At 48.9% G+C, this 13247-nt stretch overlaps 1 protein-coding gene across 3 annotated transcripts in view; it reads right to left on the reverse strand.

Annotated features, from left to right (window-relative positions):
* Nucleotides 1-13247, reverse strand: part of LOC118792934 (rap guanine nucleotide exchange factor 2-like) — a 91506-nt gene that overhangs the window by 53402 nt on the left and 24857 nt on the right. For all 3 annotated transcript variants that reach the window (XM_036550798.1, XM_036550799.1, XM_036550797.1), the window contains exons 2-4: nt 9145-9215; nt 7271-7327; nt 797-880 (exon numbers count right to left, since the gene is read on the reverse strand). In XM_036550798.1, the coding sequence (XP_036406691.1) occupies nt 797-880; nt 7271-7327; nt 9145-9215 (212 nt within the window). The remainder of the gene's footprint in view (nt 1-796; nt 881-7270; nt 7328-9144; nt 9216-13247) is intronic.

The raw sequence follows: 13247 nt of genomic DNA on the forward strand, positions 1-13247 counted from the left end.
CCCCCTTCCTTGGTGTTTCGTTGATTTAAGCCCACGACACCTCGGGACGGCTCGACAGCAGATCCAGCGTCCTGGCTCTACCCCCGCAGACCGCCACATTACTTTTTACATTACTTTTTGGTCGTTTAGCAGACACTCTTATCCAGAGTGACTTATATAGGTTACAGTTTTATCCACGTGTACAGCTGGATGTTAACTGCGACAATTGTGGGTTAAGTTTCTTGCCCAAGGGTACAACAGTGGTGACCCGGCAGGGAATCGAACCAGCGACCTTTCGGTCTCGTGCCCTGCTCCTTTTTGTCAAACACAGATTAATCCAGAACCCAAAAAACTGGCTACTAGTATATACTCAGAGTGTTTCATGCTGAGCGTTCAGCTTGTGTAAATGGAGTTGTGGCACAGTGTCGATACGCGTGTCTGTCACTCGGCTGTGCCATCAGCGGTACCGCGGGGACGCGGATTTGCGCTGCCTGACTGGGGAGGCCTCGTTTACCCGCCATCTTCAGGGCCGAGGGAACATTTGATTAATTCCACCAATGTAACATCTAAGTGGCGTTCAAGGGCGCCGGCCCTTAAAGGGAAAGAATTCAAGTCACCCTGTATTACGACATCAAAGTGCAAAAACACCAGACTTCAAGTGAAAAATCAGTCTAGCTTAAGGATTAGTCCAGGCTACATACAGTATCCTCGAACCTGGACACAGCTATAATGTAATGTTGAGCCCATGTCTTCTTCACAACGAGTGTTTGCTCTGATAAATTACTGCTAAAGTACTTAGATGTGCTGGTTGACTTACCTGCTTCTGGGCAGAAACATGGACTCTTTGATGAATACTGAACCAGACAGGAGAATATACCAGCATGTGCCGATGTCGTCCGGGCTGCAAAAGGGAAAAAAAATGCATTATGAACAATCAGTCAGGCCAAACTACAATTAAAACAAACCTGCCCACATATACAGAGAGGCCATTTCATGGGGCTAGAGTCGTCATGTTGATGTACAGTTCAGCTACTGTTGAGCTCTGGGCTTATTTCTGAGGGTTTAATGTGTGGAACTGTATAGACGCGTATATGAACAGCCTTTTCATCTCAAAGCTGTGAATGTTCTCTGTAGCATGCTTTGCGTGCGATCCCTTGGAGTGCATTATGCCCTGATCAATGGGAAGCACAACTACAAAGTTATTCCTTATAGGCAGGCAGGGATCCTTTAACACAGCTCCCAACATGTACACGATTGAGCATCCACACATCCACACACACGCGCGCGCACACACGCACGCACACACGCACACACGCACACGCGCACACGCGCACACGCGCACACGCGCACACACGCACACACACACGCATGCACACGCATGCACGCACACACACACAAAGAAACACACACACATAGAAACACACACACACACACAAAGAAACCCACACACACACACACACACAAAGAAACACACACACACACACACACACACAAACACACACAAACACACACACACACACACACACATATAGAAACACACACACAGACACACTTCATTGCCGTGAAGTACTCAATTTGCTCATGAAGAGCACAGTATGTACCAGATGATCTCTTTTAAAGAGCTCAATTACCCATAGTTCTCCCCTTCTCCACGCCCCCCCCCGTCGTCATGCTAATGAGCCGGCTCGACACGCCCACGGCCCTCGCTCTCCCCGGCGCTGGAAACGGGATGTCTCGGGTTCCGCTGACGCTCCTCGCCCCCGTCGGAGGCGGTGCGGGTGAAATATTAATCACACGGGGCCTGCCGCCACGCGGGAGAGCCGAGCGCCGAGCCGCGCTGAGCGCCGAGCCGCGCCTGCCTGACTGAACTGGGTCATCCGCCCGCCGACAACCTTTTGAAATGTTTATCAAACGCGCGCAGCGGCTGGAATACCCCTGGGAGCCGTTTAGCGCCAGCGGAGAGGAAGGGGGAGGGGCCTCTAACCACAACAAGGGACAAACGGCGATTTTACAATTATCTCACCTCGGTTCATAGGAAATTCAAAAGGCTATTGGGAAGTCAGGGAAAAATACTGAACTTCACCCAGAAGGGGGCGATATATCTTACAACTCTTTCTAAAACTGTCACCCTTCAACTGTTTTTGGTGGGATATCAGGAAGACTTCACGTGATGTCATTATGGACTGACAGACTCACACCTAAGTGTTCCCTTTCATTACAGCTGGTCAACTAATGTTGGTCAAACCATCACCTCAGAATACATTAGAAAAGAGATTCAAATCTGATTTTTGATGGTTCTGATGGCATAAGTGCTTCAAAACATGCATATTCATCTTTTAACTTAGGACTATGCCTGTGATTGGGGAGGGGGGTATGTGTGTAGGGGGGGGGGGATTTGAATTGGTTTTCGAGCCTTCCCCCATATCGAATGACTATTATTATAGGCCAGCTTGTTCCCAGTGGATTAAACCGTACTTTGGAATCAGAGCCGCGGGATACTGGTCAGGTCATCTTTCCAACAGCTGGTAGCGCTGTTCATTTCAGCGATATCATGACAGCACTGAAAGTAAGACACACGGTAAAATCACACTAATGGAAGTAATTTCTGAACCATTTTCAGGTTGTTGTGGAACTCTTTGGCGGTCCCTTTAAAAGCCAATTTACCTCAATTATGCTATTTGTGTTGTCGTGTCTGACAGGTGGCCTAGACATGTGAAACAGGTGTTTTCTTGGCTGTGAATTATTACTGAATCATTACTATAATGACACATGAAATGAAAGACTAGTATCGTTTCGATGTTCCAGTAGCACCTGTCACTTTTAGCTGTACTACTAAAACACTGCTTCAGGTAAAAGCACAGCTAAAACATTCATGTAATGATGCCGCTAATGGTGTAGGGTAGTTGCTAATAAAGTAACTGCAACTCAATCCTAACAAGCTGCCATCAATCTACTGGCATTTTTCTTCGTCCCTCAAAGCCCAATGTATTCCCCCTGATCTGCATACAAACCTCGGTGAGCAGGTCAGGACGAGGTGCGGACGTACCGCTTTTCGGCAACAGCGTAGAGCTGGCGAGGAGCAAGGGGACAGGATGCCAGGAGATGCTAGCGAGGAGGGTGCAGAACGGGGTATAGCCCTGCCCCGTAGCCACGCCACACACTCACAGCACTGACAGTCTGGCAGGGCCAGCGGGAGGGCGGGCAACACAGCAGCGCCGTCAGCCTCTTCTCTCCCTCACCAAGAACAAGGCTTCATGGGAGATGTAGTCCATAGAATTCTGACCAATAAGCGGAGTGTAAGATGCCAAGGGGGCACCTGTGCTAATCTGTGCAGTCTGTGCAGACCCTGCAGCCTGTGACAGATGTGCAGGTGCACTTGTGTGACTACAGTGCAAAGGGGGGGGGGGGGGGGGGCAGAATATTACCACTCAATCCATCCTAGAACAGCAAATCTTAACATAAATTTGGGTACAGAGCTCAGAGCCTGATTTCGGTTTTCTGGTTGCTTCGCCCACAGCTCCTGTACGCCATCTCTGTATAACCCACGTCCCCATTTCAGATCAACTCTGCTGCACAGGCAGGTCCTGGACTCTGAAGGGTTAACTACACACAATGTGAAGATACTTCTCATCCTGTTTATCTTTCAAAACAACAGACGCATACCAAACAGCAACGCTGCAAAACTGGCACAAGAGCAACACTGCAGCAGATTCCATTTAGTTTTGAAGAGCTCTTGAGTTCCTCTCACTGGGGAGTGCCTTCACGGCTTATTTAGAATTTAGATGTTTGCTCCTCCCCCCTCTCCTGCACACCTGAGAGAGCAGTGCTAGTGCAAACGGGGGACATGTGACTTCCAAAAAAAGCCAGATGAATTATGGGAGTTTAAAACGGGGTCTTCCAGAGGTTTATGACTCTGATGTGGCGTTTGGGATGGCAGGTTTATACCTCATATGCGAGACGCTCAGAGGGAGGGTGAAAGTAAATTAGATAAATAATGGAAAGCCTCTCGCTAGCTGCTGCTGATTTGAGTACCTGTCCCCAGCCGTGCAGAGGGGGTGGGGGGGCAGAGAGGTGTATGAAGCCCTTCACTGTCGTGTCACACAAGCGGGGGCTGTGATGGGGACCAGGCAGCCGGGTGGCGGCCACCAAGCCGTGCCCTGAAGCGCTGACCAAACACTTTACTGAGGCTGGAATTAAGCGGTCAAGGGAGGCCATTGACGGCAAGGGCGAGAAAGGGGTAAGGCTGGCGCCTTTGTTGGGGGTGTGGTTTTTTTAATTAAACCGGCAGACACACAGCTACCTCTGTCCTGGCCTGCGGGGAGCGTGTACTGACAGGGCTGGAGCAGGTCTGAATGCTGGCGACTGTGTGACATGAATGGCGGTGTGTGTCCAATGGATACGTGTGTGTTTGTCACAGCGGTCCAGGTCATTCGCACTGCGTTTGACAAAGATGCTCACTGGCTAAGTACCGTGTGCCCACAGCACGTTCGGAAAATGCCCACGCGGTCTAGAATGTTCCATCTCCGGTGAGGAGGTTTGGGGGGGGGGGGTTGGGGGCTGTCCAGCACCCGCAGCAGAGAGGGGTCTGGGGGAGTAAATGAATGCAGCTTTCAGACTGCTCTCGCCTGAAGGCTTTATTTGTAATCTTGCTGGAGGAGCCCCCAGCACGCGTGTCTTGCTAAGCTCCGCTCAACTCTCCCTGCACAGCACAGTGACGCCTTCGCCATCTTACCCCGGAGCTAGCAGCAGGGTTCCCTGTCGGCCAATGAGAGCTAAGCCAAGCAGACATATCCGCGGGGGGGCGGGGGAATAACCGGGGCCGTGTTGCCATATCTAATAAGACACCCCTTTAAACACGCGGGGGGGGGGGGAGACCCTGGGGGAGAAAAGGGGAATTGCTTAGTGTGCATTCAGCGCCGCCCTCTCATCTGCACTGCCTTTGTTTAATCTGTCTCTACGCGGCGGTGTGGCGGGGGAAGTTTGTCTGCTAATGAGGAGGCCGATCCCGGGCTCTCCTGCTCATTATCCCCCCGCAGAAAGAGATGGAAGTGCATAAGGAAGAGGACGAGCCCTCGCCGCTGCCTCTGAGGGGCTCATTTGCGGCATTTTTGCACAGAACGCTTGTTTTAATTCGGGGGAGCTATGCGATCACTTTAGGGTAGATCGTTAATGATCGCAGCGGTCTGCTGTGTAATCGCCGTGACCGCTAGCGCAGACACAACCAACAGGGCTTACTTCTGTAACAGTTTTTGAAAAATCTAAATTACAGCAGCAACACTGGATATCAAGACAAGTCAAATTTGAGAGATGAACCGCTAACACAAACACAAACTCCTCATTTTAAGAGATGTGTTTAATCACAGTTCCATGTCAAGGAAGGGTTACACAATGGAAGAACAGACTGTCATTCATGTGGGTTGAGTGTCAATGGGGTTTTTAAAATGAACCCAAGGGGGAGTATATACTTGGATGTACCATATAAGCCAAGTCAATATCCCTCACACAGCTTCATGTGTCAGACCAAACACTTTCCCAGGTTGATACATTCTCATGTAGCACTAGCCTAAGTGATTTCAACACGTCTGACTCCAGACCCTTCTGCTAGCGGAATGGATCTTATACTTTAGTCTGAGCTTCCAAAAAAATAGCACAAAAACAGGAAAAAAAAATAGCAGCTTTAGCAACAGATTAAAAAATAAATCGATGTCAGTCTTCATTTTTGCCCAGACTACAAGGCCTTCACACCTAAGATGGATCTGCGCGGCTGTTAGCACAAGGACAGGAGCGTGACATCGCCGTGACCGCCCGTCTGGGTGACGGGGGTGCCCCTGGCTACGCGGCGGGGGGACGGGGGGTCTGCGGTGACCCCACGCGGCCCGTGGCAGGATGTCCCACGCCCGAACAATGGAGAGCTTGTGCCAGCGAGAGGATCAAACGCGGGCAGAGGAAACAGGCAGGGCCTCTCATCACAAGGACGCAGACAAAAGGGAGAGTCGGCCGAACGTCAAACATTTGAGACGGCTGATGGCAGTGATGTCGCCTGCGCTGGGAGGTATATGTCCTTATGAAGCGCCCTTACTGAGGCCGATGTACAGAGCTGACACTTCCACATATTGTCCGTTTGCTCAGCTGGATGTTTACCAAGTTACAGTCAGTGGCTCGCGGTACAAATACAGTGCAGAACGCAGCACGAGTACAACAGCAGTGTCCCACCCAGGACTGGAACCTGCAACCCCCAAGGTCTCGATCTTTAACGACTACACTACACTGCCGTCGACATATATTCACGGCCAATCGTCCCTTTCTGTGGATGACCACAGCACTTCAAATGAGGGAGGCTCGTTTATGTTTCTGACCACAACACAAAGAGAAATGCATCTATTCATACCACTTTCAGTGAATCCCTACCCATCTCAGACCACTTAAACCCTTCCACGGACACGCTAAAAGAAAGAGACAAGCACATACATAAAGTGCGTGCAGCGTCACCTTAATGGCACTGAAGTGTCATTACAAAATGATTCATCTTTATGTAACTAAGTCTGAAGTATCTCAGCGAGACCTGTACCTGACACAGTGGGTCTCTTTTCCCAGCGGATGTCTGGGGGGGGTCACCTGTTCATCTCTTTATTCACTTTCACAGAAGCGCTGAATCACAGCTGACTCACAGGGCAATATTAGGACAGGCTGTATTCACAGAAGAGGTAGTTTTAAAGCCTCTTTACAAACCTAAATGTATGGATAATGCTGTGACTAACACAGCTCGTCCTGTTGGCACAGTGTAAAAGGAGGGTCTGTGTCAACATCCTGCTTTGGAAATGAAAATGAAATGAAATGAAAACCACAAAATGAAAGCTCGCACCAGAATCGAACACATGAACAGTTTATGCCAGAAAGACATGGAAGGAGAGCTTTCTTGTTTTTTTTTTTTTTTTAAAAAAGTTTCATAAGTTGTTCCTTCTCGACAGTGTTCATTATAATTCCCTTTTCTGTCTTGAATTGCTGGCAGTATTCCAGAATCAAAGCAAGTCCTAAACATGTCACCCAGAATTACAGCTAGAGGTCTATGTACTGGTCCCTATAGGATCTGGAGGGATCGCCTCATGCTGCGAGACCTCCCTTAGCCCACCCAGATAAGATAAGGATCAGCAGATCGGTGCAGAATGCACGTCCAGGTGACGGACCCTCTGAGGAAAAGTTCCGGAACACCACGTTCGAGCCAGTTAATGAAAGAATGAAGGAATGGGAACATATTGAATCCTGTTCTCGCGCGCAGAAAGGGGACACTTACTAGTATAACACCTCGTTGGCCTCGTGCCTCTCGTACCGCACCGACTCGCACATCAACCTGCGAAAACAAGAAACAGAAAGATGAAGAACACCCGGCCCTTCTGAGACCGAACACAGATGAGCTGGCAGTCCGTGAATGAGTGGACTCTGTGGTATGTGAATGAGTGAGACGTCGGTAGATAAGAAGGAAGCCTTAAATGGCTCTTTTGATAACGTCCTCATTAGGGATGATTCATCTATACAGGCCTAAACGCAAGATTCCAGGCCCTTATACCGCATAGAAAATATACATCAGTCCAACCTCATCAATTTCTCAAGGAAATGTTCAGATATTTTCTCATGAATAACCATTTGTTTCCCTTAAACCTGGCATGCATTTGACATCTACATGGAGCTTGAAATTCTTTGTAATTTTTCAGGAGAGAGTTCAAAGTCAGTAAGTCCCTACACATCCACATTCCTGGACCCCGTAATAGGCCCTTCCCAGATTTAGCCACTTAATTCTATCGACAGAGGAGGGAGGGGGGTGTGGACTTTCAAACAATGGAGGGTAAGGGTTTAGCATGTCTCATTGCTTACTAATGCAGAACAGGAGAACAGAGGCAAGTTCAACATGATAAATCACCAGTGAAAATACACGCACGCAACACAGGACGGAATGAAAGCTGTTAAAAATACGGCGCCGGCTTAGAGCGTGAATACTCTCGGGGGTGCATTTTTTTTTCAACAGGCTATATCGGTCCCCTCCGCACGCCTCGTACGAGAGTCAAGTGAACAGAGGGGCCTCCGAAAGGTCACGCCCGGGAATGTTCCGGACCCTGGGGGTCATGTGATCCCCCAGGCGTTCCCCGAACTCTTAATCCGCATGTGCGAGCATGCGGCATGCTGGGAACCGACTCCAGGATAAACAGTTTGCGGAGCGCGGACGGACATGTGACCGCCTCGGGGGACGGCTGGGGAGCCGCGGGGGTCGGCCAGAACGGGATGAAGGGCAGCCCCCCCGAGATGTAACTCTCTCGGAGTTACGTAATAAATGTTTAAAAAAGAGCTGTGTTTCAGTATCAGTTCAGCATTAAAGAAGGGTCAACGCTAACCCTACAGCTTCAACAAGTTGTTCTGTTGCAGAACTGCATTCTTCTGACACATGGTGTTGCTAACTTTGACTATGAATGAATATGAATAACATGCTGCTCATTTTGTTACTTTCACAACATTTTGAGTTTGGCATCTCGCAAAGATTAATTAGAAGTATTGGGTGAATGGGAAGTGTAACTCTTTAATTCAAGTCACGAACAAATCTCACAGCTAAAGGTCTAAGGGCCCTCTGCCTAATTAAGTACAAAATGTTTGGATTTCTGGTTATTTTTCAGCTACTCTGTCACATTTAACTTATGGTGATGCCAACAGCATCCTCATGAACCAACGTGAACAAAGCTTAATGAGAGAGATTATAGGGATCAGATTCTGAGCACAAAGCTAGTGTTCACACTTGATTAGCTGAAACAGATAACAAGGTTAGTAATACAGCAATGTGTTATACAGAGGCTTGCACACTCTTGCCTTGTCCATATGCGTAAACTGATCAATATCCTACATGAAGTTTAGTCTTCCCTTGGGCAACATTTAATGGTCTGTGAACCAAGCTTACCAGTGACAAATTACGGTATTGATTCATACAACTGAATTAGACCACAATAACATTACAACTGCAATCACATTTACGTCTGTTTCTAAATCTCTGAACACTATTCTGCAACGCAAACTCAACTGGTGACATTTCAATGACCACATAAGTATACGTTATATGTCAGTTATATGTTACGGGTGTAATTCATGAATGACACAATCACAGCTGACCTGAGGTCAGGACCTCACCTTAGCTGGTGTTCTCTTAGATTGGATAGGGCTTCCATCCCATGGAGATAGGAGTACACTATTTCCAGATCCTGTTAAAACAAAGGCAAACATGTGAGCAGGCACGTTACTGAACACAGTGTTTAAATTACACACAAAAAGGCCACATACTGCAGGATGGGCCACCTCTACAAGAGTGCACAGTGCACAGTGCAGTCACAGAACATCCTGTGTTTACAATAAGGCTGGCAACAATCTGTTGGCCTAACAATGGGGACTTCCAGCACATGTTAAATAGGCACAATTGTGACAAACTTTGTAACGTGGCTAACGGCTGAAATGCACGATGTAAGCTGTGACCGCCAGTGCACTCGTAATTACGGCGAGCAAGCCCAGGAACAAACTGGAAAAAGTCCCCGGTTTATTTTTCCGTGCGTGTGTATGCGTGCGCGCGCACGCGAGGGTGAGAGAGAGCGTGCCGCCGCAGCGGAAGGGTCATGTGACGTGGGTGATGGAGGGGGCGCCCCGACGCAAAGGACAAGAGGCGGTCTGTTCTCTGCCCAGAGCGTTCCCGAACCCGGCCCCGTCAGCGCCGCCAGTGCCACACGAGACCCAGACAGAGGGCTCTCAGATCTACAGAGCTCCACACAAGAGCATTCTGAAGCAGGAGGGAGCTTTCATTACAGCCTACAGACACACTCAGCGCAGAACACTCACGTATTATAATCAATCCCAAAATGCCGCCGTGCGCTCTGTACTCAATACAAGCCTATATTCTGACTACCGCTATTAGTTACAGTAAAGGGGCTAACAAGATGGTTAAAATGGAGAGTTCCGCCTTCGTATGCAATGGGTGCACCCTTTTGACTGATTCTGTAGGCACGGATTTCTCTCTCAGCGTCTCCGGCGGGTGGCACAGCGTAACAGTTTTACATGAAGTCAGGCATGCGAACACACCGCAGACTTCATCGCGCACACACTGATCGAATGAGTGGTGTTAGAGGGACTGAGAAAAATTCTGCTCTTGTACAATCCACAAATGTGCGCCCGTTGCAAATGTGCATGCTGGCCCTTTTTTTTCACATTTTTCAGTGCCACCAGACTTCAGAGCAAATGTTGCTCCTTCGTGCTCCTTGTCACAGCTGATGCCCGCATGAGCTGCAGCCCCTCCGTTATCTAGCGGTCGATGGGATTTCAAAAGACACGCTGCCCCCTGCTGGCGGCACGAAACACTGTCCACAGACGGCTGCTGAATGGTCAGATTGCTGCACATAAAAACAAATTCACAGGGCCTTTATTCAGTCTCAAAGGCCCAACCCAGCGGGACTCTCCTTATAAAACAGACAGTGTGTAAGAGAGTATTTGGCACAATGGTTCTGCTGTAGGAGTTTTGGTCCCAGCTGAGCCTTCCTGAAGGGTAGTGACTCAGTGAGTCTGCTGAGAGGGACTGAGAATTTTCTCAGCAGATTCACATCACAGAGCCACACAGCACAGCAACAGCACGGACACCCATCACCGCCCTGTCCACAGGTGTTAAACTCATCACAAATAACTACTGTCAAACATCACACTTCTAAGGGAAATACTCAGTGCCCATGAACGGGTGGCAGTGTAGCATGGTGGTAAGGAGCAGGGCTCGAATCCCAAAGGTTGCCGGGTCGATTTCCAGCTGGGGCACTGCTGTTGTACTCTTGGACGAGGTACTTAACCCACAATTGCCTCAGTAAAGTGCCCAGCTACGTAAATGGATAAAACTGCAACCTACAAGTCACTCTGGATAAGAGCATCTGCAAGATGCCAGTAATGTAATGAGAATAATCAGTGAGATTTTTGAAAGATAATGCCTTATCACTTACAGACAATTACAGCCAAACCCAAATTCATATTTTGAGATGGAACAGAGAAAGAGTGTTGAAAAGATTACAAAATATACCACAAATGAAAGTGTCCTTTAAGCATGAGATAGGTTGTTCATGTTCAAAAAATTGCCACAGACCAGGTTGCAGAGTTTAGTGTTTGACATTCAAAGTTTAGATAAACATTCGACTCAGACGAAAACCTGCGCCTTGTTACAAGAACTGACCACTAGGTGTCAGACTGGACCTTTTTCTTTCTCGAGAAAGGAATCAAAAAACGGGTCTCTGCAGCCACCGTTTGAACCAAAAACCACAACTGGGCCAAAAGTTACATAAACCACAAAAATGTGTTTTTGGCAGATTACGCAATGTGGACTGACTCAAGCGTTCAGCGCGGAAAGAATGCGAGGAAGCCCTTTTTTTTTTTTTCACCGAACACCTCCTGCGAAGCGAGCGCTCCCTCAGCTGCTGGACTTCGCCTGGCGTTGGGTTTGACTCAGTGCAGAGACCACAGGCTAACAGCGTGAATAAAAGAGAGAGTACAGAACCGGATGTGAAGGCAAACAACTGCATTTCACAATCCGAAAACTGGCCGTTTATAATCAGATGTAAAACTGGAATCAACCACAAATTCGTGCATTACTTTTTCTCCTATTTAACAATGTAAGGTTTTTTTTTATAAGGTATACAAAGGCTTGGTGTAAAATGAAGAATGGTGTGAATTCATAAAACCCTGAGATGAAAGGAAATAAGGAAATGTCTGATTAACAGGACTGTCCTGTCTGTGCACCTATTGTGGTGTATCTCTGAATGCCATAGACAGAACCACATCTCACTTTGCTGCCCCAAACACGCCTACAAAGGCAAGCAACAGTCCTGCTGCAGATTTTCCATTAGCGCGGCTAAACACAGCCCCCTAACTGCTGAGAAAGGACCTTTTGATGCATTGGGATGGGAAGGAACGAGCTGATCTCTGTCCGTTCCTCGATCAGCCGAGCGCTGGCGTCGTGGGGAGTTAAATGACTCAGCAGGGAGCCGGGACGCTGCCTTGCTTACGCGGAGGTCCGAACGCTCCCCTCCTATCAATCAAGGGGCTGTTAGCGGGACGATCGCGCTGCGGCCCGACGAATTAGCGACCCCCCCCAGAAAACGGCATGTCTCGCTCGTCTTAGGATCCTCATGGGTGCTCCTGCATAATGGGGGCATCTCGGCTCCATATGTTCACCTGGCTGCATGTTAACCCCCCCCCCCGTGTAGCTGAAGTGATGGATGGGGAGACTTACTCCTACATGGTGTGGTGCATCTTCCCTCAGGCCCAACAGCTATTCGATATCTCACAGCAGTGTAAAACCACAGTGAGGGCATTTTCAGGGTGGCTGAGAGGACAGTAGCCGTACATGATGCCAGCCTCCCTGTCACAATGGCCAAGCGGGCCTGTGATGCAAATCAACCCATTCCACCACAGAAAGCATGACCATGGCAGCTTTATAACACACAGCAGCAGTAAAATGCAGTGCTGTGCCTTAGAGACGGTCTTGATGCCACTGTGACTGCATCAGGAAGGCCACTGTGGTGCCATTACAGTTGCATTACAAAGGGCATTGTAGTACTATTACAACTGCATTACGGTACTGTGTTCTGCATTATGAAGAGCACTGTGGTGCCATTATCACTGTATTACAAAGGCTACTGTGCTGCCATTACAGCCGCAATATCAAGGCCGGTGTGGGTGTGTGGTGCCTCAGCCTGGTGTACCCAAAAAATTCCCACAAAGTTTCAGCATGGATGACAGTAGGGTACCAGGCACCACCAACTGTCGATTCATTCCTGTTGTTAGTATTTTAGCCCAATCTGGAAAAATGAAATGAACTGCCAGGGCCGCAACACTTCATACACTCCACAGGCTTCTCCAGTGCCTCTTCCGCAACAGTCTGTACGCTTGAAAAGCACCTAACTGCAGCAGCAGGGTTCCCTGGGTAATATGGGCAAATTCTGATAGTCCGAACGCTGACCTAGAGCAGCAGATGAGGCTTGGCGATATCGTATCCTGCTGAGCGTCTGTGGTTGTCGCCGTTCAGCCGCATCCACAAACGGCACTGGACTTGGGGGCTGGGTGTCTGGTAAACCTGGGGTTTTCTGAGCCCAAAGCTCGAGCTGCACCTGAGAACGAGCCGGGGGAGTTCGGAGGTGGCTGGCTGTTTTTCGGCCACCTGACGTGCTGGCTGTGGCCCAGCCTCTCACCGCAGGGACGTGCTCGGAGCCAGAACA

The sequence above is a fragment of the Megalops cyprinoides genome, chromosome 18 (genome assembly GCF_013368585.1).
Source record: "Megalops cyprinoides isolate fMegCyp1 chromosome 18, fMegCyp1.pri, whole genome shotgun sequence".
Lineage (NCBI taxonomy): Eukaryota > Metazoa > Chordata > Actinopteri > Elopiformes > Megalopidae > Megalops > Megalops cyprinoides.